At 38.7% G+C, this 20,808-nt stretch overlaps 1 protein-coding gene across 1 annotated transcript in view; it reads right to left on the reverse strand.

The window, feature by feature from the left end:
• MEF2C (myocyte enhancer factor 2C) overlaps positions 1–20,808 on the reverse strand; it is a gene marked incomplete at its 3' end in the record, with an annotated part of 152,659 nt that overhangs the window by 6,588 nt on the left and 125,263 nt on the right. Inside the window, exons 8-9 of the mRNA XM_080698040.1 lie at positions 2,731–2,903; positions 167–296 (exon numbers count right to left, since the gene is read on the reverse strand). Coding sequence (XP_080554166.1) covers positions 167–296; positions 2,731–2,903 — 303 coding nt within the window. The remainder of the gene's footprint in view (positions 1–166; positions 297–2,730; positions 2,904–20,808) is intronic.

The raw sequence follows: 20,808 nt of genomic DNA on the forward strand, positions 1-20,808 counted from the left end.
TGGACATCCACTTCATCTTAGTGGGACACTGGTAGTGGGACAGTGCCCTGGTTACCACAGAAACTGGATAGAGCTTCCTAGTGGGGTAAAGATGATAACTTTTTCATCTTGGTTTTTGATAAAAAAAATACCTAATGTAATATTTGCACATGGCAAAGCTACTCACCGGTACCATATGTTGTTGAAATGGCTGATGGATATCCTCCCATTCCTTGTCCTGGTAAAGTAGGAGTTGCTACGGAAACCACTGGGGTAGCCAATGACTGAGCAGACTGGGAGTTATTTATCCTTTGATTCTTTTAAGGTAAATAAAAAGACATTATTGATGGAATTTTTAAAAAAGTTAAAAATACTAGATTTCAGTATGAGTTTTGCACATAAAGAGATAACTTGGTACAAAGCTCATGAAATTAATCATTTAACATGTGTCTCTATGAACTCTGCCAACCCTATCATTTACAATCCTTCAAGAGACCAGCTGTTGCCATAGTAACCCATTACATCAGTATCTCCTAGGCAACTGAACTAGTAACAAGTACCATAGCTTTATTATGGGTAAAAACAGACTATGTTGAGAACTGATGAAATATGTATACTGTACTTCCATTGTTTCAGTTTTTATTCAAATGCAAATTTTTAAAAAATTAAAATCAACCATGGTAGGTTTTATGTTCAGCTCTATGTACAACAAGGAGCAGACAGGTAGGGTGTTCTTGCTATATTCTGACCAGCAGGTGGTGCTCTGACCACTTTCTTCAGATTCTTCTAAACTTCCCTCTAACTAGATAGGAAGGCAGCTAATGCCTATATTTAACTCCTTACAGCAAGGAGATTAAAGATACGTATAAACTTAAAATCATGGCACTTTGATTCTTAGGAAAATAAATATTTTAGATTTAAATAACAAAAGATTTATTTTTGTATGTTTGACTTGTAAATTAAGTTTTACAATACAGAGTCATGGCCTCCAGGTACAAAGGTTGGAATGGGGGGGGAAAAAAAGAAGAAAAAGAAAAAAAAAAAAAAGAAAATATCCCCAAACTAGAACTCCTTTTCGTCTGTGAGTGAGACTAGAAATTAATGGCATTTAAATGGCAACTGATGTGGACACATGAAGTTAAGCTTCAGAGCCTTTCAATTTTATCAGAACCACCAGCATCACTTGGACGCGGCTCCGTGCATTTCCTTGAGCATGCCAAGTCGGGGGCGTTCTCACCACTTACCAAAAGCAGGTCGACATCCTCAGACTGAGAGCATGGGAAGGAGTTGTATTAATTAGTGTCCGTAAATATTTATAATTGGGTAAAATCTTTTCAGAAAAAGGAAATGCAACGTCTGATAGACACAACAGTTTAAACAATTTAAAAACCCAGACTCTAAAGATAACTCCTTACAAAGGCATTCTTTGTTTCCCTTAATGAGGTGTTTGTCTCAAAGGTGAAGACAATCTATCTAGCTTTCAGCACAGGTCAGTGTCTCAATGTTCATTATTTCACCGCCATATTTTGAACAAAAAGACTGTACTTTGAAACCCCACTTGCCAGAGGACGAGGGAGCCACGCCTGGCTGCCAGAGAGGAAGGCATCAGCTTTAAGGGGCCTGAAGTGAATCTGCTGATAGAGGCCGGCTGCCATGCATGGCCCACACTGCCCACATTATGGCCCGGTGGGAGGTTTTATTTATTAGACCCAGTCTTTTCCAAAGGGAATGTTGTATATTATGTGATTTTTTTGGTTGATATTCAAAATTAATCTGCGCTGTGCCATAATAAACTAATCAGCTTTCAGGACTGTTTTACCCTGAAGCTTGCCACAGAGCAGGAAAGAGAAAAAAAAAAAAAAAAAAAAAAAGAAGAAGAAAAATGTGTTTGCAGATTGATCTAAATTCGTTTACTAATTCTTGGTTTTAAAGATTCTCATTCTTCAGCACAGCTAATTTTTAGGACACTCTTTGTTGTTGAGTTTGGTCCCACAATAGTCTCTTTATGTTAGCCGGGCAGACCCATGAGAAAGAAAATGATAGGGTCTGGACATTAAATTCATATTTCATATCTATTTATTTTCCTTACAAGTTTCATAACTTTTTTGTGATAAAACATAACCTTTGTTCTCCAAATGCCTAAGATCTTAACGCGGTTTGCTTTTGAGAGGTAGCTGATTTTCACAAAGTACATATATGCAAAGGTGGATTGAGGCAGTGCAAATAGGCAGGTGACACAATATATACTCATACCGCAATGCAGCTAGGAAAGGAACTGCCAATTAGCACGAGAAAGTTCATTTAGGAATTATGGAAAGCATTTTTCATTGTCAGCACCCCGAGGCCATAAATAACTCAAAATTGTAAAAATACTATGCTATGAAATACCTCATTATTTATTATTCTGCCTCTGGATCATAGGATTTGACCAATGGTAGAATTTGAATTTTTTTCAAACTACAAACTGGGAGGCTTAGAAAGAAATATTTTCCTTTTCCCAGAACAACAGTCCTATAGAGTTTTCTGAATGTTTGCTTTTTTAACATATAAAAAGAAAAATGCAAATCAGTTATCAGAAATAATAGTTCAATACAATTATGGTTTCTTTAATAGCATCAGTAATACTATTACTTCCTAGTGTTAATTTTCTGGCAGAACTTAAGAAATTCATAGAGTCAGATAAACACCCGAACAGCAAAACACAGACACAAAACACCATGAACATTTATTTAAAATATAGTTTAGCATTACCACTGATGGCATCGTATTCTTGCTGCCAGGTGGAATAAGAACTCGGAGATCTGGTTTACGATTATTCATTCCTAAATTCATAGGGGGAGGAGATTTTGCTTGCATATTCTTGTTCAAGTTACCAGGTGAGACCAGCAGACCTGGCGAGTTTCGGGGATTGCCATACCCATTCCCTGTTAACACAAAAGAATGCCAGCATTCAGGAAGAAACCTAAACTTAGCACATTTTTAAAGAGTATACTGCACGAGAATAAAAATAAAAGATTACTGGTAAGGCACACAGACACACACATCGAAAAACCATAGGGTGCCTGATTTAACCTCCATGTGAAGCGTAACACAGTCATTTAATTATTTAACATTCTTCTGAAAGCAGATTAGAAACATTTTATGAGATGAGAGCTTATATATATATATATATCAATATATATCAACTTGCTCAGAAATCAGCATATGGTTTTTTTTCCTATTAAAAAATTTCAGGAAAAATTTCAGACAGTCCTGTCAGAATCTAAGAAAAGCACAGAATTGGTCCCTGCACTAATTGACTAGTTTGGGGGAGGCCTGGCTGGTGTGGCTCACTCTTTTGGCCCATTGGTTTAGGTTTTGTGTCTGTGTAGCCTTAAATGCAAAAAGGGCATGCAAACTAGACTGTAATTTCTAGGACACACAGGAGGAGGGAAGGCTCTCATATCTGTCTGTCCAGTTGTTCCTTTCTCTGAGTGAATTTTCCTTAGGGTTTTTCTTACACTGGCTGGCTGGCTGGCTGGCTGGCCCTCCTAAGCTCAGCATACCACCCTGCACTCTTGCAGGAATATCTCACTCACAGATATTCAAAAAAGCAACACTTCCTTTTAGGAGCTGAGATGAAGTGATGATACCTCTGCTGATGCGCTGACTCACCAAGGTGAGGAAGAGCTACAGATGGGAAGATTGGAAGGGCATTCTCAGGACACTGATGTCTAGCTCCCTACTGACAAAAAAGTAGATATCCAAAGCCCTCACTCTTCCTATTATTCCAAAATATACCATGACAGGAAGAGCTATGGAAGCTCTTTGGGAGGCGCACCTGAGTTGGACTGAGAGCCAACTTACAAAGTCAGATGCTGGCTTCCTGTGCTGCCTCTGGGTGAAGAACAAGAGAAACCAAGCACTGGATTCAACCAGAGAGTTGTCAGAATCCGTCTAAAGGAGGCCATTAAACCACATTGTTATTGTCACCATCATCAACACAGAACAAAAGTGTCTATTACCCCAGGACGAAAGATACTGTGTGCTGTCAAGCAAGGAGGTAAGGACAGGGCCCAGTCCTGAAACGCTCTGAAATCCCCTCGTGGGAATCCAAAAGGAGCCCGCGGAGCACGGACAGACTGATACAAGGCTGCTGAGGGTGAGGGGCCCACAGTGTAGTCCAGGGCAAATGTAATTCCATTCCCGGGAGAGAAGAGATTATCCAGTAAAGATTCAAGGAAGAGGAAAGAATTATGGTTCTCAAAGAGAGAGAGGGGGTAGGAAGACATGCTGGACGTGTGACGGAGTGCTGGAATGGACTGAAGGAGGAATTCACAGAGTATAGGCAGGGACACCGTGAGGAACCTGTTTAGAAGGACCCAGAAAAAAAGTGGGTTCCAGGGGGGCATGGAAGTTGAAATGTGGACACTTGGAATTCCAGATTAAAATATCTCGGGTTTATATGGTGGGAATGCAAACCCACTGATGTTTCAGGGCAGAGGAATAACACAGGCCTCTATGTGGTCAAAGGGATCTGCTGGCGTCGAGATACCCTGGAATTAGGAAGGCCTGGTGGTGTGGAGCAGTCCAGAGACAACTGCGATGGCCCAACATAGTGGCAACGAATCGGGAAGGCAAAACACAAGTGTATTTCAGGAGAAATTTATAGAAACACTTTTGGAACTAAAATATACTCGAGGCACACAGCATAAAGCACCTTTGTTCTTCCTATCCAATTCATTCACTTTTTTTTTTTTTTTTTTTTTTTGCGGGTCTGGGGATGGAACCCAGGGGCATTCGACCTCTGAGCTACACCCCTGCCCTATTTTTTATTCTTTATTTTGAAACCGGGTCTCACTGAGTTGCAGAGGGCCTCACTAAGTAGCTGAGGCTGTCCGTCAACTGCGATCCTCCGGCCTCAGCCTCCCGAATGCTGGGATTACAAGCGTGCGCCACCGCACCCGGCTTCATTCACTTTTTTTTTTTAATATGCAGGCTACATAGATACCAATGAACTACAAGATTCAAACTGTTAATTGGATTATATGTAAAAAATGTCCAGGTTACTGGGAGAAAAACAAAAAGAAAACAAGTGAAATATTCCAAAACACGTGCGAACACAGTATTTCCTTAAGAAATGTTTACTAACTTTTAATATAAATTACTCTTCTATAATAAAATTTCAAGCAAATTAGCTGAATTCTCTAGAGTCAGCTAAATATGTCAAAATCCTAAAGTGATTGGTTACAGTGTTTTGGTGGCAAAAATAATTATATGAAACCACACATTTACCTTTTTTCCCTAGGAAGAAAAATGTAACATGAGCATGTACACTAAGAATTTTGCGTGATACACTGGAATGCTCAGCGGAGTTTTATATTTAACACATCTTACTGAATCACTATTGTGACTGTGTTAGGGCCTAGTTTGAATTAATAGATTCCACTGGGTAAAAAGGGAATGAGAAAATCAAGACAAAATGTGTGCTCTACTTTCCTGCCAGCTGAAGCTCAGAGAGACACACTGAATACAAGTTTTACTTATATATTAAGCCTTCATGAGATCTGGTTGAAACAAACAATCACATGGAAAATTAGTTAAGTAATTTCAAAAGAAGAAGAAGAAGAAGAAGGAGAAGGAGAAGGAAAGTCAGTTAAGCAGTGCAATGAAGCTTGAATAGATCTGAAGAAACTAAAACCTCAGCTCGGTAGATACTGGTTTGCATGGAGGAGTTATTTCTCTAAAAGGAAGTAAAACCTCTTCGTGAAATGTGTTGTCCTGTGATATGACAAGCCCTGGGTCATCATCAGAGATGGAAATGGTTCACAGAGGTTCCGAAAAAAGTTTCTTAAAAATAACCATTTTCTATAGTAAACTGGCTGAGAAATTCCAATTAAGCCCACTTCTTTTTGCCCACATTTTAAACAATGCTTTGGGGCAGCAGTAGGAAAAAAATGTGAACACACATTATAGTTTTCTGCCCAATAAACACCTCAAAACTGAAAAATTGATTTAAAAAGCATTCTATTTCTCTCTGGAATATTTCCTGTTATTTAGAAATTATGCCATTTTAGAAGATTAGTCATATATTTTATGGTGTTTACACGTTCAGTATAAAATATTTTGAACCACAATGACACTTCTTAAATTCATATTTTTAGAGCACCAAGTTATTTTTAAGGACAAATAAATTCTGCTTTTTACGGCTGAAATTCTGCTGTTTTTAGCATATTGTGCCAGCTAGCATTTTGGAGCCGTATAATAACCATTTCTGTTCCCAGCCACCAAATTGTTATTCTTTTGGCATAATATAGATTCAGGAATGCAAGACTGTGGATCCTAAACCAGCGATACAGAAACCCATCATTTGAAAATCAATGATGAATACATGTGTGTGGTTTACTGCTCAGAAGAGCCTGCATTTAAGCCGGCTGGGCAACCGCAGGCTCCTCCTCAGTCAGAACGCAGAGGCCTCTGTGAAGCCTGCTGTCCCACCTTAAGATAAATTCACCGGCAAGAACGGTCTCATTTAAACTCAGGGGTCAAGGAGGTGGGAAACACCACCTCCAACAGCCTTCTAATATACCGACCCGACCTTCCTTCATGCTACACTTTAAAACTACCCTCTGCCTGGACAATTATCAATTTAGACATGACTGTATACAGATGGCACATTCCCCTGACCACTTAAAAGCACAAAAATTATAAAGCAGGAGTGAGTGGATTTCCTGATTACAGATTATAAGAAAACGAGGCACAGACCAACTTTAGAGTCAAATGAAGCGTTTATAGTTCCATTTGATTAAAAATATTGTTTCATGGAAAATAAAACATTTTAAGCCTTCATGACATAACTTATATAAAGGAAAATAGGATCTACCTCTACTGGTTACAAGTTTGTAAACTCTCATATTACTGTAAATATTCAGGACTTGGAAAATGCTATTAGGAAAAAAATCATTTTTTCTCTCTAGTTAACTTGCAATCTCTCTCTCTCTCTCTCTCCCTCCCTCCCTCCCTCCCTCCCTCCCTCCCTCCCTCCCTCCCTCCCTCCCTCCTCCTATTTTAAGAAGTTGTAAATTCAAAGAACATATTGCTGGCTTAATATATTATGAGGAGGGCATTCTGCCTTGTCTCACAGAGCTCAACTGAGCATGTTGTTCTCTCTGAGCCCACAGTTCTAAAACTTTGTTTTATTTGTATGTTTAGGCATTATGGATCTTGTCATTTGTTTGTTTGTTTTTGCTTTTCCAAGACTTTCAATTATAAATACAAGCATATAAAATGAATAAACACATAAATGAAATCAGCCTTGCGGGATGGTAGCTAATTCTTTTCATCAGCACCAGCTTTTTACTTATTTATTTCCTTTGGATACTGGGAATTGAGCCAAGGGGGCTTCTACCTCCAAGCTACACCTCCAGCCCTTTTTATTTTTTATTTTGAAATAGGATCTCACTAAGTTGCTGAGGGCCTTGCTAAGTTGCTGAGGCTGGCCTAGTTCCTACGGTCCTCCTGTACCACCCAAGTACTAGGATTATAAACCTGAACTATCAGCTGGGCGTGGTGGCACACGCTTGTAATCCCAGCACTTGGGAGGCTGGGACTGGAGGATCATGGTTTGCGGACAGCCTCAGCTACTTAGTGAGACCCTGTTTCAAATAAAAAAGAATAAAAAAATAGGGCAGGGAGTGTAGCTCGGTGGTCTAATGCCCTGGGTTCCATCCCCAGACCCACAACACAACAAAACAAAACCTGAACTATCATGCCCAACACCATCATCTTTTAACCTCCCAGTGTCAACTTTGACCATTCTCTTCTCTTTCATCATCTCCATATCCAATGAATTACCAAACCTTGCTAATTTTCCTTCTTCAAGTTATTCATTACAATCTAAGCATGTAAATTTAAACACCGAGGGTTTCTCTTTTTTATGATACTTGTTACCAACTCTAGCCACCATCCTCATTCAGGCTTTTATCATCTCTCTTTGATTAAATCTTTCGATAACACCCTACCTAGTCCTCTGGCCTCTAGGAAGAACTTCAGGAGGGTGTGACTCCTTAGTGCTCAAGGCAACTTTTGCACATAGATGTGATATTAACCAGTCCACCCAGAGAAACCTTTCTAAATTGCCACTTCCATCATATCCTTTTTTTCATATACTGTTTAACACAGTTGGGTCGGTGCTCTGCCTGGCTCTCAGGACTCTCTATAGTTGACCTGCTCTATCTATCTAACCTAATTTCCAATGACCACAGCTAGGCCACAGTCCTCTCTATACGTCCCAGTCTTTGCTCTGGGAGTTCAATGACCAGCAGTGTTCCCTTTCCTGTTTAATTCAAATTCATCTTTTAAGGATCAGCTACAGTCCCAACTCTTTCATGATGCCTTTCAGACAACTTCAGCCCACACTGAACTCCCTCTCTTCTAAACTCCTGCTACAATCAGAGGCACGGGGACTGCACAAACTACTAGTTCTTTAAGTGTTTCATGTGCTCTAGAGACATATACAGGATATGTTAATAAAATCAGGAATTACTCAGGAATAGCACCAACACTTCAGATATTGTGGAAATAAGGATGAAATTGAAAATGCAATGAGTAAAACTTGTTAAACTCAAACCCCAAGGGTTGCTTTCCTTTAAGGTACTTGAAAAATTTTCTATTTTAAATATTGATTGTATATTGGTGGCCAAGTTCACCCCTGAGACAAAGTGCTGCTTAACCATATAATACGCAAGCTGAAAAATCATGCAGGTGCCAACCTATGAAATGCATTTGCTGAGAGTTAACTGAAACTTTTTTTTTTTTTTTTGGTGGTACTGGGGCTGGAACCCTCCTACCTCCAGGCTACACTCTCAGACCTATTTTTATATTTTTATTTTTGGAAACAGGGTCTCTTAAGCCAGCAAGGCTGGCTTCGAACCTGCATGATCCTTTTGTCTCTACCTCCCAAGCACGGGGATTACAAGCGTGCACCACCATGCTTGGCTAACTGAACCTTTTTTTTTTTTTTTAACCTGTGGCACCCAAAAATCATTTCACAGACATAACCTTAGTCACCTGCAAGTAGTGGTAAAATCAAATAAGGGCAAGTTTTTTCCTAATAAAAACAAAAATGAAAACTTTATCACCACACTTCACTGATCTTTTCTCCTACACCAACAAGTGTTTATTGTTATAGGTTATCACAAGACAGGTCTCAAGAGCAATATATTCATATAGAACTTTTCACCCCAAAATGGGCAGCATGAAATCTTTAGAAAAAGAACAGCAAGAAGGTAGCAATTAAGTGTGAAGAGATTTTAGCAGATGGTTCAAAAAGACTTCTTAGAGAGGGAACACAGTCAGGACAGATTGATACCAGAGTCTCTACTGTATCTGAAAAGGACAAGCATTCTATGAAGATGAAATACCAGGTATTTTAGAGCATGCTATTTTCATGAGTTGAAAAAGTGGGCCTGGGTAACAAACCTCTCAGATCATGTTAACTTTAGATTGTAGACTTTATACTAATTGTTGACCATATTTTATACTGCAGAAAATGAGTAGTCAATGAATGGTAGCTTCTGAGTAGTTAGTTTTGTTAACTCTGTGTGTTAGAAAAGTAATAATGGTGACCATGGAAATGAGAGCTTAAAAGGAGTTAGGCTGCTGATAGAGAAGCTGGTTAGGATACACCTGATATAGAACACAGGAATAATGAGGTCTGAATGGGCGAGGCAAGACTGACATCACAGGAGTGAGAAACAGAGACAGCCAAAGCTGACACATGCAATCTGTAGTAAAGTTTCTTCAGCACTGTTTGGAGCCTTCACTTCTCAATATAAGAATTATTTCATTAGGTAAGAGAAACACAGAAGGTATTTAAACCTGAGACTCTCAGATATCCATCTGAGGCTGCCATTACCAACATGGCTGTATGACAGTATTAGTCATAGCAAACACTGCACTGCATTATTGACCAATGATATCCATAATGCCAAGCATGTTTATTATCTTCCCCAAACAATGCTAGGCATCTCATAACTGCTCTGTAGTTGTTTGATATTGGACATAGATATAAAAGGCCTTTAACTCTTATCAGAACAACCCTGTGAGATGCTAAAAGTATCCCTGTGTTACAAGAGGTGCAGTAAGTAGCTGAACATCAAACAGCCCTCAGCTGGTGGAGCTGGAACGCGAGCTCCAGCAGGGTATCCATGCCCTGAGGCTCACTGTGCTGTTCCTCGTGGGTCAGGCTCTGAGGTTTAAAAAGCACGGCGTTTCTTCTCATTTTAAAAGCCCAGGATTACAAAAGGAGAGAAGAAACAAAGAAGTATGTGACCAGGGACAGGGGCTCTCGTAGGCCAGAGGTGATGTGGCAGTTTGAGGACACATTACATAGTCAATTCAGGTGTTAAAAACAGAAAGACGGGTTCAGAAGACCCTGAACTTATTTTAAGAGATACAGAATAGTGGTGTGCCAAACTATATTCCTGGTATCCTTCTGGACAAATATTTATAATAAATATTTACAAATAGATAGGAAATACTGGGGTTAGCTTTACTAAACACCAGAGCAATGATTTAATTTTGATGTGATATTTAGGCCAGATGATTAAATGTATGCATTTTTTTGTGGTATTGGGGATTGAACCCAGGTGTATTTTATCTCCAAGCTATACCCCAGCCCTATTTTATTTTTTATTTTGAAACAGGGTCTAAGTTGCCAAGGGGGACCTCGAGCCTATCTCAGCCTCCCAAATACTGGGATCATAGACATGTACCACCACACCTGGCTAAATATACTTTTAAAAGTAAATTTTGTAAAACTGTAACCAATAAACTCCTCATGACTAAAAGACTCAGAAGGTAAAGATTAATTACTAGTTTGCTGTCAATTAAAGAGACTACCTTCTATCAGAACCACTGGACATGATAGGAAAATGTTTGGTAACTTTCTGTATCTGCTATTTGGAAAACAACTTCTAGTATACAGGGATGTAAAAATTTCTTTGTGTAGTAATTTTTTAATGGTATCTGGTTTTTGAGGGGTTTTGAGCAAACTGCCACAGAAAATATTAAGCTGAACACATAGCTGGACCTTTCATATATCAACCTGCTTTTACTTCAGCAAAATGTTTTACCTTCTAAGTTGTTTTTTTTCTTTGGGTGCTGGTGACTGAACCCAAGACCTTGCAAAAGCTAAGCACATGCTCTACCACTGAGCCGCTTATATTTATTTTTATTAGAACAGTTTTGAAAACATTTACAGTATAAATGCACTCATTAAGTAGGAGATGTTACAGACATAATAATGCTCACTGCCATCAATTGATTTTACATTTGACTTCTAAAAGGTTTTAAGATTACAAGTTAGTTTTTAATATCAGGAAGCTATTTTGTATCTAAAATGAACATATATCTTTTCACAGAAGATTACTTTAAATTGTACATAGTAAACTTGCTTATACAACCCCCTACTCTATTGAAAATGACACTCTTAAACAAAATTTTTTGGCAGAAAAATATAACCTTTGAGAAAGCAGTCCTATATTTATTCTGCTCTGAATATCTGAAATCCCGTTAAAAGCTCGAGAAACTATGGTATTCAGCTGTTGTGAATCACAATCAGGTTTTTTTTTTATTTGAAAAGGAGATCATTTTCATGGGATGGCTCTAAGAGAAAAGGCAACCACAAAACACTTCGGGTCAGAAATCTGGGAATGATGAAAATTTCAATATGCTTAAGTAGAATGGAGAGCAAATCAGATCTCTGATTCTTATCTTGCTAAAAACTCCTGATTATAGATTTTTATACACAAAATGAAGTCTCCCCTCTTCCTGGGGTTTTCTTGAAGAACAAAATATATAGTAACACATATTGTTAGCCTTCGAAGGAACGCCTGCAAAACCTCAGCGCCTTCTGTGGTATATTCTTAGAAAAATACCCCAAGATACACCAAAGCCAAGACAACTCTTGGCTGTGCAGTGCAGGGGCAGCAGACATTCTAAAAAGAGACTTGTCTCTTCTGCTTGACCATGCCATCCATTGTGGACCCAAGTGCCACGCGTGTCACATCAAGCCTCCTTGTCCTTGATGTTTCTTGGACCCTGTTTTGTTTACTGATATTTTACGTAGGTAACAGTCTATCTGTCAATTAGATGCTGAATTCTGTGTAGCACATAACTGTAAGCTCTAGATGGTGGAGCAGAAGCTAAGAACTTGTATTCATTATTGAGTTGTTTTTCCAAAGACAGAGAGGTGGTGTCATAAAGTAGGTTTGTGTTAGCAAACCACTCTCCCGTGGGTCCTCGTACTCATGTGGGTCGGGCACGATCGTCCCAAATTTTGATGAATGAGCAAACTGAGGCTTAGGGAACTTCTGTATCAAGACTGAGATGCTGGGTGGGAATTGGGGAAGGGCTAAATGAGTGATGTGTGCATGCATGCCTCTGCCATCTTGTACTCCATTAAGATGTATGACTATGATGCACCAATAAAAAAAAATAAAAAAAGACTGAGATTTCCCTGTCAACAAGCAGGAGAGCTTTCATATGAATCCAACACATAGGATTACACTGCATTATTACAAAAGCCAGATGTCTGAAATTAAGCATGCCTCTGGATCTTTCTCTCTCTTTCTAAAAAAAAAGGGCTCCACTTGTAAATAAAGAAGAAGTGGACAATCTGATGTTTCTAGTGCACAAAGGCACTCAAACCCTCCTTCTGTTTGGGGTACAGATTTACTTAAGGGATAGTTTTTAATTGTGCCATCAAAATTGTATTGAACCTTACTATCTTTAAAAAATTCCACTTAACAGTGAATGATAGATTTATGACTCATTTAATTGTTCACTTCTTGCGATTTTGGGCCTGTCTCTGCTAAAAATGAGGGGGTGTCTTCATTATTGACACAATCGCTCATTCTTTCAGTCACATTTATAAACAAAAATATTGAGACAGTATAAATTAGAGAGAACGTGACAGAAGAGAAAGAATAATTACTTGTGGTTTTAACATTTACACAACTGCTTCAAACACATCAGAAGTTCATGGCATTCCAAGTGAAATGTGTTACACTGTGCCTAACTACTCTCATGTTCTGCCTCCAGTTTATTAAGACACCTGCTCTACCCCTACCTTGGAGGTCGGGGGCAGCATTGGACAGCTCTAATGAAGTCTCCCACAGTGTAAGTACTGTGCTCATTTAGTAAAGATTACTGGAACTGCATTACACTAAAATGATTTTGGTTAGAAAATTAAGAATATAGGTGACTGCAATACTAACAATCGCTAGTATTTATCAAGAAGCACTTACTCTAGGGGCAGGAACTGTGCAGGAGGCTTTGCACCAATCATCTCATTTAACCCTCCCCCCACACCCATCCTGAAAAATGGGATTTCACAGACTTTTCCAGGGCAATAATGCCGTCCCTGAAATAACTTGCATATAACATACTTTTCTTAGCTCTTTTATTATCCTGAACATCCATCACTGGAATATTTCTCTAAATGACTGTTTGAGCAAAAATATTCCTCCATGATTTCATAATTTTACTATACTGCTTAATATTAGTGCTAATTAAAGATTTCTTTTCTTTGATTGGACTCTGAGGCCAAGAAACTGAAAGGAGGGCATACTGTCTAGTAAAGCAATTAATATTTAAGCTAGGTGTGGTGGCACAGTACTTGGAAGGCTGAGACAGGAGGATTACAGGTTTGAGACTACTCTCAGCAGCTTAGTGAAATTCTCAGCAACTTAATGAGATTTGGCTCAAAATAAAAAAAAATGAAAAGGGCTGGGGGTTCATAATAGGCAATATATGGAACCAACCTAGGTCTCCATCAACAGATGAGTGGATTGCAAAATTATGGAAAATACACACAATGGAATTCTACTTGGCTATAAAGAAGAAGAAAATCATGTCATTTGCAAGAAGATGGAAAGACCTGGAGAACATTATGTTCAGCGAGATCAGCTAAGCACAGAAGGAGAAGGGACATATGTTTTCTCTAATATGCTCAAACTAGGGAGTGTTAGGAATGCCAGAGGGACTCCAGATAATGGAGGGGAAACCTCAGCAAAGCTAGAACGGAAGGATAGGAGAGGAAGAAGGCTGAAGTTGATTAATGGAAGAGCTACATCTAAACATGTGTAAAAATATGAATATAGCATGGTTAACCTGGACAATCATTGTTGGGAGGGGGAAAGGACAATGGGGGGGAAGAGGGCACCAAGCATAGTCTGAATGTATACCATTTTAAATATGTTCCACATAAAAATTGAAAAAAATAAATAAAATAAACACTAAAAAAATATAGAAAAGGACTGGGGGTGCAGCTCAGAGGTAGAATGCGCCTGGGTTCAATCCCCAGTATCACAACAAAACTAAACAAAAAGCAACAAAAAACAATTAACATTTAAATAGTTCAGTTAAATCAATGGAAAGAGGATCATTATAAATAAACTCAGTGACTCCTTAGCATCCCAAGGGTATCTCTATAGATTATACATTAAAACTGTCGCTGTAAGATTTTGATAAAACATAGTTAGATTTTTTAAAGTAGCTAATGATCTTTCAAATATGAGACTGTATCAGATTATGCACTCTTGGAACTGAAATTCAACTGAAATACACTATGTAAGTCTAACTGCAAAATTTAAGTGATTGGCAAAACTTTATCTAAAAACAGCAAATTATGCTCTTGGCTGACAGCCTCGAAGCCTCAAGTGAGAAAGTCCCTGGTAGGTAAAAAATTGATTTCCAAAAGAGGGGTTTTTTAACCACATCCCTCCTTCAGCATCTGCTGTCTACTTATGCAGAATTTCACATTACTGATGATTATGAAAAAATGTTTTTTTTCTGTGTTATCTCCAAATAAAATCTTATGGTGATGCCAAAAGTAGGGAAGAGAGAACCCGGTAGTGCTGAAGGGCGGGGGGGGGGGTTGCTTTGAGAAGAAAACAGCATCAACAAAAAGTGACAAATTTTGAGTAAAACTTATATTTAGAGGAGGATGTTAACTGCTTCAATGTAATATTAAAAATGACCAAAGTTTTATGAACAGTCACAATCTCAAGGTAAATCAATACAATGTGAATGGAGAGACCGATTTTCACATTGCTTTACTGAGTATAATTGTGATAAAAAAAATACACAGTTTGGAAATGGCGTGGTGGCACGTGTCTGTTGTCCCAGCTACTCGGGAAGGATCACTTCCATGCAGTGTGGGCAACAAAGACGTGTAGTTTGGAGTCAGAAATCATGATCAACGAAGGACTCTAAAATCTGCTTATAAACTCTGGAGGAAGTTAGAATTTCAATTTTTCTTTTCCCTCTGGAAATCAAACTCCTAAGAAATTAAATCAAATCCGAGAGGTTGAAGACAGACTATACAACATACAGAGCAAACCTGTGACATTTTTCGTTTGTCTTCTCTTTGACCTGACTTTCCCACACTGACACTGGCCCCTGGAGAATAGTGTCAAGGTACCGCTTTATCTAAAATTTGCCGGGTTTTGTAGATGGGAAGTGAACACTGATTTTCTTGGCAGTGTCTGCATATCACATGCTGTAGATCACCCATTATTGGACTAAGTATTTTTTTTCCCTTTAAAAATCTTGATGACCTTGGTTTGGGTTAAAAATACCACTGTTACTTAATTTTATAGATAATAATAAAGCAATGCTGTTGGATCTTTATTTATGTTTTGGGTGAACTCCCAAGGTAAAACTGAGAATGGATTCAGTTTTTGTTTTTTCAGAACAATTCAAACTAATAGAACAATACTTTCAAAACAGAACTATTAACCTAGTTTTTTTTCATTTGTTGTTTTTAGTAATAATTGAAGAAGTAAAATAATATGAAATTATCTTTATACAATTAGCTTTTTATTATTTATTATTTATTTATTTATTTTTTGGTGGTACTGGGGTTCCTGGGAGTCCTTCTACCTCTGGGCTACACTCCCAGACCTATTTTATTTCTGGAAACAGGGTCTCTTAAGCCAGCGCGGCTGGCTTCAAACCTGTGCGATCCTCCTGTCTCCGCCTCCCAAGTGCAGTGATTACGAGCTGTGGGCCACCACGCCTGGCTAGCTTTTTATTTAAGAGCAATTAAATGGTATTGTTTTCCCTTACTGAAATATTGCAATTGGAATTTGTTAAGTAACAAAAATGCAAACTTGTTAAAAACTAATTGTTTCAGACTGGATTTTTAATAATTTCATTAATATTCAAATGAGAAATGCAGAGAAGTCTTTTGGCTGATAAAGAGGTCAGTCTAGACCCAGGCATGATGGAACATGCTGTTAATTCCAGCTACTTGGGAGGCTGAGGCAGGAGGACCACAAATTCAAGGCCAGCCTGTGCAACTTAGTTTTAAAATTAAAAAAAGAAAAAGGACCTGAGGATGTAGCTCAGTGGTAGAGCCTCCCTGTACTACAAAAAGGAAAGAAAAGAAAAGAAAAAAGATATAAAGAAAAGAAAGGAAGGGAGGCAGGCAAGAAAGCACCAGCCCAGAAATTTTACAGTGCAGAAAAATTAAGCCTTATATCATCATTTCTCTTCCCACTTAGTTCTATACTATACTATGCTAACGTTTTAACTGTTAGATGAATTACAAAAAATAATCATGCAAGTAAAGTTTTACGATTATATGATCATAAAACATTACGTATAAGTGTATTATAAAGGTGTTTGTGGCTGGGCGTGGTGGCACACACTTTTAATCCCAGCATTCGGGAGGCAGAGACCAGAGGATCGTGTTTCGTGAACAGCCTCAGCTACTTAGTGAGGCCCTTTGCAATTCAGTGAGACCCTATTTGAAAAACTAAAAAGACTAAGAAAATATGACTGGGGGGGTGTAGCTTGGAGGTAAAATGCCCCAGTACAGGGAAAAAAAAAAAAAAAGGTGTTTGTGTCTTAGCCTCAAATGTGAACATCAAGTTCAAAGGTGCTAGGTCATGATATATTCCTACTTGGGGTTCTTCCAGAGTCTGGGAACTGGGTATCCTGATTTGTCCTCAGTATTAATCCCCAGCAGTACATTGTCACCAGCAAGCCTCCACGTATTTAACTGATATAAATTAAGCATTCCAGAAGTGACAATGCTTGACAACCAAAGGCATAAAATAGTAAACAATTAACAATCAAAATAAGGAAACAGCTGTTAGTTTTTTATATAAAATTATATCTAATTTACAATAAATGCCAATTAAAATTATTAACCAATATATATAAATCTCTTTGCCCTATTGTCAAACAAGATATGTGGATTGTAAAATTCTCTTAAAAATTCGAAGGGATTCCTAGAGGTTATTTTTCTGCCTTTCTTCTTTCTTTTTTAAATCTCAACTGAATCAGTAAATCCTTGAGCGCAGTGCTACTTTCTACTCAACAGAAAGGAACCACACTATTAGAATGAAGACAGAGGGTCTTAATAGAATAGGGCATAATCCAGCTCAAGGCTTTGTTGTGCTAATGGTTATTCCCATTACATCTAATGATTACAGAAGCTCAACTGAACTTGAACTTGCAATCATCAATAACTACTCAGATTAGCATGTTAAAAGCTTTAATGTACAGAGATATGACAAAATGTAATTTTAAAAGCACTGCCTTCTCATTTTGGTTGTTGGGAAGAAAGGATTAAGTCGAGGATGAGTAACTGTCAACCGAAGCCTAGAAGTGTCACGGTTACTAATGTATTATAATGACTTGATGTATATATCCCTTATACCAAGAGTACAACCACTTCTCGTCATCTCTTTATTACCATTTTCCTTCATCTTGGAAGTTATTTTAACTTACGTGATAAGAGATTCATTGTCTTAAGAGGTGATTTGTGATGGTCTGAGATACCAGCCAACATTTCATTTACTGCCATGCATTAGTTTTGGGGCTGTTCTGTCATATAAGAGAAGTTAGCAAAACCTTGCTATTATTGGCCAGTGGTGCTCAGTAATTTAATAAAATAGACATTCAAGCTGGGCGTGGTGGTGCACGCTTGTAATCCCCGTGCTTGGGAGGTGGAAACGGGAGGATTGGGCAGGTTCGAAGCCAGCTATGCTGGCTTAGGAGACTCTGTTTCCAAATAAAAATATAAAAAATGGGTGTCTGGGAGTATATCTCAGAGGTAGAAGGGTTTCCAGGAACCCCAGTACCACCACCACCAAAAAAAATAATAATAATAGACATTCATTGGACACAGTAACAGGAGAATACATTATGCTTGTGAACTACAGATCAAGGGTTTATCTTTTGTATTTAAAATTACATAATTTCCTTGAAACGTTCTTCTCACTTTACAGTGACACTGCTTAAACTTTGTCTATAAGATCAATGTTTTATTCAGCCAAATATTTGCTGTAGGCTAACTCTTATTCATTGAGCTGAGAATACCAACTAAGAGAAGCTTGCCCACAGAGGGCTGAGTGTCCAGGAGAGAAACACCTAGATAATGCAATCATGCTACAGCGAAGCTGAGGATGGTGGTGCACACCTATAATCCCAGTACTTGGGAGGCTCAGACAGGTGGGTCGCAGGGTCAGCAACTCAGACACTCCAGAACTTAGCTAGACCCTGCTTCAAAATGAAAAATAAAAAGGTTGGGATATATAGCTTGGAGGTAGAATGCTTCTGTGACTCCTTTGTAAGAGTCAGGAAAGGATTTCTGGAATGGCTGAACTGAAATCTGAGGGATGACAAACAGTACTTAGCAGGGGCAGGGAGGCAGGCTAGCAGCGGGTAGGTAGGGTGATTATCTGGGCACTGAGTGGAAAGTGGCAGTGCAGTGTAGTAGTTAAGACAGATTCCAGAGCCATACTGCCTGGACTACACATTGGGCAAACATTTAACCTCCCTGTGCCTCAGTTTACATATTGGTAGAGAGAGCCTAGTGTGAGTACCTACTTTAAAAGACCACTCTGAGGATGAGTGAGTTACTTTTTGTAAAACACAAAGGAAGAGCAATTTTAATGTTTGTTATTAGTACAGCTGAAGTGAAGGGCTCTTGTTGGCAACGGAAGAGAAGATAAAACTGGAGAACAGGGATGGGTCAGCGATAAGGGGTTCAAGGTTAATTCCCAAAGAGCTGGGGAGACACTGCTAGATGTTCAGCAGATGAATGATGACCTACAATTAGTTTAAGGGTTTGAGAAAGATCAGTGGACACTGGTGCAGAATGTAGTGTGGAGCCGGGAGATGAGCAGGGAGATGAACTGGGAGGGTCTTCTAGACAGTCCTGTGGCACTAGTAGAAGCCTGAACCAGGGCAGTGGGATGGGAATGGAGAGAAAAGGGTAGATTTAGGAAATGTCTTGGAAACACAGTTGGCAAGGCTTGATGGGAGGAGGGAGGAGGCTAGCTCATGGACCCGATGGGAATGATGTTGCACTTTATGATCATGCAGAACTGAAAAAGAGAATGCTTATCTTTTCAGTTATTTGGTATTTCTAGGCACACAATAAATGTTAAACCTTACTTCCTTCCCTCTTGAGACTATCCTTTCATCTTTTCTTTTCTCTTCTTTTTTTCTTTTTGGTACTGCAGGTTAAACCAAGGGCATCCCACCTCCAAGTTACACCCAGCCCTTTTTAAGTTTTAATTTTTGAAACATGGTTTCAGGTCAGGAATCATAGTATATACCTGTAATCTCAGTACTTGGGAAGCTGAGACAGAAGAATTGCAGGTTTTAGTGGCCAGACTCAGCAACTTAGTGAGGCCTTCAGAAACTTATTGAAACTGCTATTATTAAAGGTTGTAGAAATTTTATTGTTTTTTTTTTTTTTCTTTTTTTTTTTGCAGTACCGGGGATGGGACCAAGGGACATTCAACCTCCAGTGACACCCCCAGCCCTATTTTTTCCTTCTTTCTAATTTCAAAAGAGGGCCTCACTCAGTTGCGAAGGGCCTTGTTAGTAGCTGAGGCTGTCTGTGAACCACGATCCTCTGGTGTCAGCCTCCCCAATGCTGGGATTACAAGCATGCACCACCATGCCTAAGTTATAACATTTACTGTTTTAATTTTTAATCTTATGCAGAAATAATTTTTATCTTTGTATGATGAGCTGGAATCTAATAAAAAAGCACTTTATTTTCTTAATAAAACTTATTGAGACCTGTTTCATAAAAAAATAACATAGGGCTGGGATATGACTCTTCACTCCCTCAGATTCCATTGCAAGTATCCCCCCCCCAACACACACACATCAGTTAAAAAGACAAAAGAATCAAAGAATCACAGGGTCTCACTGAATAGTTGAGGCTCTCACTAAGTTGCTGGGGCTGGCCTCAAACCTGTGATCCTCCTCTCTCAGTCTCCCAAATCACTGGATCACAAGTGTGCACCACTATACTTGGCAGTCTGTTCTCTCTCTTTTTTTAAAAAACAGCTTTAATTTTGAGCCGGGTGTGGTGGCGCACGCTTGTAATCCCCGTGCTTGGGAGGCGGAAACAGGAGGATTGCGCTGGTTCGAAGCCAGCCCCACTTGCTTAAGAGACCCTGCTTTCAAAAATAAAAAAAAAAGTATAAAATAGGTCTGGGAGTGTAGCCCAGAGGTAGAAGGGCTTCCAGAAATCCCAGTACCACCAAAATAAAAAAAAAAAAAAAAACAGACTTAATTTTTAACAAAAACAGAAACAAAAAACCCTTATACATAAGCTAAAAAGTATTTGATTTGATTGTAGAGTATTGCTACTCGGCCTTAGAGTTTCTAACTCTATTTTGAGACCTTGAATTTCACTGAAAATATTCAAAATTTGAAAGATATATTTTGGTCATTTTGCTTTAGTTTTCTTTTCTGAAAATGTAGAGACACCATGGCTGGCTTTGTTCCCCTCTGGTGTTATATGATTCT

Source organism: Muscardinus avellanarius (genome assembly GCF_963383645.1).
Source record: "Muscardinus avellanarius genome assembly, chromosome: 1".
Lineage (NCBI taxonomy): Eukaryota > Metazoa > Chordata > Mammalia > Rodentia > Gliridae > Muscardinus > Muscardinus avellanarius.